Below are 3,184 nucleotides of genomic sequence, written 5' to 3'. Positions count from 1 at the left end.
CACCTTGGAAATCGTGTACAAATCACCGGTTACTCGCACGTCCAGCCCGCTCTGCTCGAGCTGCTCCAGGCTGTTGATCTCCCCCGGTGGCGCGGTGAGCTCCCTGAGCAGCAGGCCCTGGTAGGCGGCCGCGAGCACCACGCTCATGAGCAGCCAGACGGCGGACAGGGGCCGGTGCGCGGTTCTGCCGGGGGCCGCCTGAGCCAGCAGCGGGGCCAGGGTCTGCAGCAGGGCGTCGGAGAGGGCGGACGCCAGCCGACGGCCCAGGGTCACCCTGGTCACCAAGGCCGTGGCCGCCACGACCGCGAGCACCGTGACGACCGTCGCGCACCACAGCTCGACGGAGAACTCGTCCGTGACCGCCTGCAGGAAGGGCGTGCGGTCCAGGCCGGCGGGGACGACCACCTGCACGGACATGATGGCGAAAGAGGCGTACCGCACCTCGGGCGGCATGTGCGCCAGGATCGGGAAGGCGCGGATAAACGAGAAGGCCGCCGGAAGCGAGCAGGCGCGTGTTCTGTCAACTATGTCGAGGACGGCGTCCACGCCCGCCACCCACTCGACGCGCACCGACTTGCCCAGGGCGTTTGCCATTGTCACCACGAAGTCTTTGTATGCCTCGACCGCCACGTCGTGATGGGGCCGTATGGCGACGACGACCTGGGGCGAGGGCGAGGGCGCGGGCGGCGCGCGGTCGCCGCTCCAAGTCGAGCAGAGTGTTGTGAACGGCGAGGCTCGCCGCAGCCAGCGTCCGTCTGTCGGCGACCACCGGTCGATCTCGGTCACGTCAACCTGCAGCTTCGTGCTCGTGGTGAGCGAGAACAGGACCGTGCCGCCGCCGTGTCGGTCGGAGACGGCCAGGGCGATCTCTCTTACTATCAGCCGAGGGACGCTGACCACCCCGCGCAGGAGCACGCCCAGCGCGCCGCGATCGTGCTCCGCCCAGGTCCACAGCAGCATGGGCGAGTGCGTCGGGAATTGGGACTCCTCGAAGCCGGCCACCGTGGCCGCGAGCTGGGCCCAGCTGTCCTCGGCTATCAGCGCCACGCTCGGAGTGGATTGCAGCGCGCAGAAAGTGCGGCTGCTGACGTTCGTCGAGGACAGCAGCGACCTGGGCGTCTCCGCGGGCAGCTCACCGAGGAACGCGCCAAGGCCGTGAGCGCTGCCCAGGACGAGGACGTCGAACTGCTTGGCCTTGTCGCGGGACGGCTGGGACGCCAACAGGACGGCCAACCCTTGCGAGTCGAGGGGTGGCCTCGGCCCCGGCAGGACGGCGTCGGACGCCCCGGGACACACGAGGAGGACGACGATGGCGAGCATCTTCATGGCGCGCTACTGGAGGGGAAGTATGGACGTCGCCGTGGCCGTAGGCCCTTCGCCGCGGCCCACTGCCGTCCTCTTATCATACGGACCCTATGGAACCCTTCACCCTCAGGGCCTTTCATGGCCAGGGCGCTGCGACCGTCGTGTTCCGCTGAATAGAGCTTTCAACATATATTTCTGACGAATAACCTCCCCCTCCCGCCCCTTGTGTGCGGTCGAAACCGCTGTCATTTGCCCGCATTTTTGACAGCAAGAGCCATCCAATTTCGCATAGAAAATCACTCTACTTAACGATGACGTCGTAACCACGCCCCGGGGGTGCGGCGGTTTTGATTTGACTGTACTCCGTCCACTGAAAACCTTTGAGTAAGGTGTTGTGCTCAAAAGGAGTGAGACAATTATTTTGCCTCGCTCAATCAGAGCGATGACTAAAAGGCTACCTTATTATTTGAGTCAAATGTATGCACCGAATTCTCCTGCTCTAGCATTTTCAGTGTCTGCCTGTAAGTCGCCGCTGCGGCCCCACACAGTTGTTACACAAAGTATAGTTCGTGCGACAAATAAATGTTGCTTGAACCAAAACGTATGGAGGCGCTCTGCTGGAGCCTGTGCTGCAGGCTGCGCCTACTGAAGGCTGCGGCTGGAGGCTGTGGCTGGAGCTGGAGGCTGCGGCTGGCCTCACACGGTCTATGGCGTGGCATTGTCTCCTGAGGGGCGAGAGCCTATAACAATAACGGAAGTGGATATTATATTTTCAGTTCCGAGCTAAACGATCTGCTCGGCTCGGCTCGGCTCTGCTCGGCTCTTGCCGGATGTATCGCACGGATCAAGTGCTAACCGCTGCACGCTGCATCAATGAGGCACAGCTTTTCACTTTATTGCTACATATACTCGAGAGTGCGCTCCTTGCTGCTCGGGTACAGAGGAGAGGGACGGGGAGAAGGGAGAGGGGGGGGGGTGCAGCGGTAGTGCAGCGTCGCGGTGTCGCGGCGAGTACTATACAATGCGAAAGGGGGGGGGGGGAGAGATTTCGAGAGCAGAGCCTCGACGTGACGGGAGCAGCGCCGCGGTTCCCGGGGATAAATATAAATGTTAAGATCTTTTGTTTCTTACAACTTTTTATGATTAAGTAAGAGCAGGAAAAAAATAAAGTCGCAATGTCATAGAGTAGCTTGTTTGGGCTGCGGGTAGTATTAGGTATATTGAGATTAAAGCTGAGAGTAGCTTATCGGGCTATCACTACTGCTTCTCGTAAGGGGTGCGTCATCATGCCGGCCAATCGAGTAGTTTTATATACCCGGCACCCGGTGCTGCGATAAAGCCAAGTAGCTTCTGCACGATTAAAAACTTTGTACTCCTTTCATTAAAAAAACCAAAAACGTTTTAAAATGTTTATTTTTTTTTCTGCAAACAGAACAATTCTTTTCGAAAAATATTTGCGATGATTATAATATATAGAAACATGGGACAAAAGCGTTGAGCGTGAACAGTGTGGACAGCATGTTGTGTTACGCCTCCGTTGTCCTATAGTACAGTGCGGGGAAAACTGCTTGCGTAATCATCAGCAAATGCTCCTCCCTGTTCGCAGCAGACCTTTTCCGTGTAAATAGCAGCCGGGTTGGGCCGGTGGCCGGTGTGTTCTGCCCAGAGAGACAAGAGAGACAATGGCGTCTGCCTCCACCACAGCCCCCGTTGGCGTCGCGGGGGGCGGGGGAGGGGGGAGCAGCTAAGCCCCTGCGAGCGGGCGGCCGGGCCGCGCCGCGCGCCAGGGGGGCCCAGCGGGCTGCCTACCCGCGGCTCCACGGGCGCTCCCGGCCGGCGCCGAGCGGGGACCTCCAGAGGGGGGCCCGGGGCAAGGGGG

General features: G+C 60.4%; 1 protein-coding gene across 1 annotated transcript in view; it reads right to left on the bottom strand.

The window, feature by feature from the left end:
* Positions 1-2,010: 2,010 nt before the first annotated feature.
* The window catches only part of LOC113207056 (nuclear receptor subfamily 2 group E member 1), a 14,254-nt gene continuing 13,080 nt past the window's right edge, over positions 2,011-3,184 (bottom strand). Inside the window, exon 3 of the mRNA XM_052266325.1 lies at positions 2,011-2,045. Within this exon, the coding sequence (XP_052122285.1) occupies positions 2,011-2,045 (35 nt within the window). The remainder of the gene's footprint in view (positions 2,046-3,184) is intronic.

This window comes from Frankliniella occidentalis, unplaced genomic scaffold (genome assembly GCF_000697945.3).
Source record: "Frankliniella occidentalis isolate FOCC.00 unplaced genomic scaffold, Focc_3.1 Scaffold37, whole genome shotgun sequence".
Taxonomy (NCBI): domain Eukaryota; kingdom Metazoa; phylum Arthropoda; class Insecta; order Thysanoptera; family Thripidae; genus Frankliniella; species Frankliniella occidentalis.
This window is presented reverse-complemented; position numbering and strand designations above follow the sequence as displayed.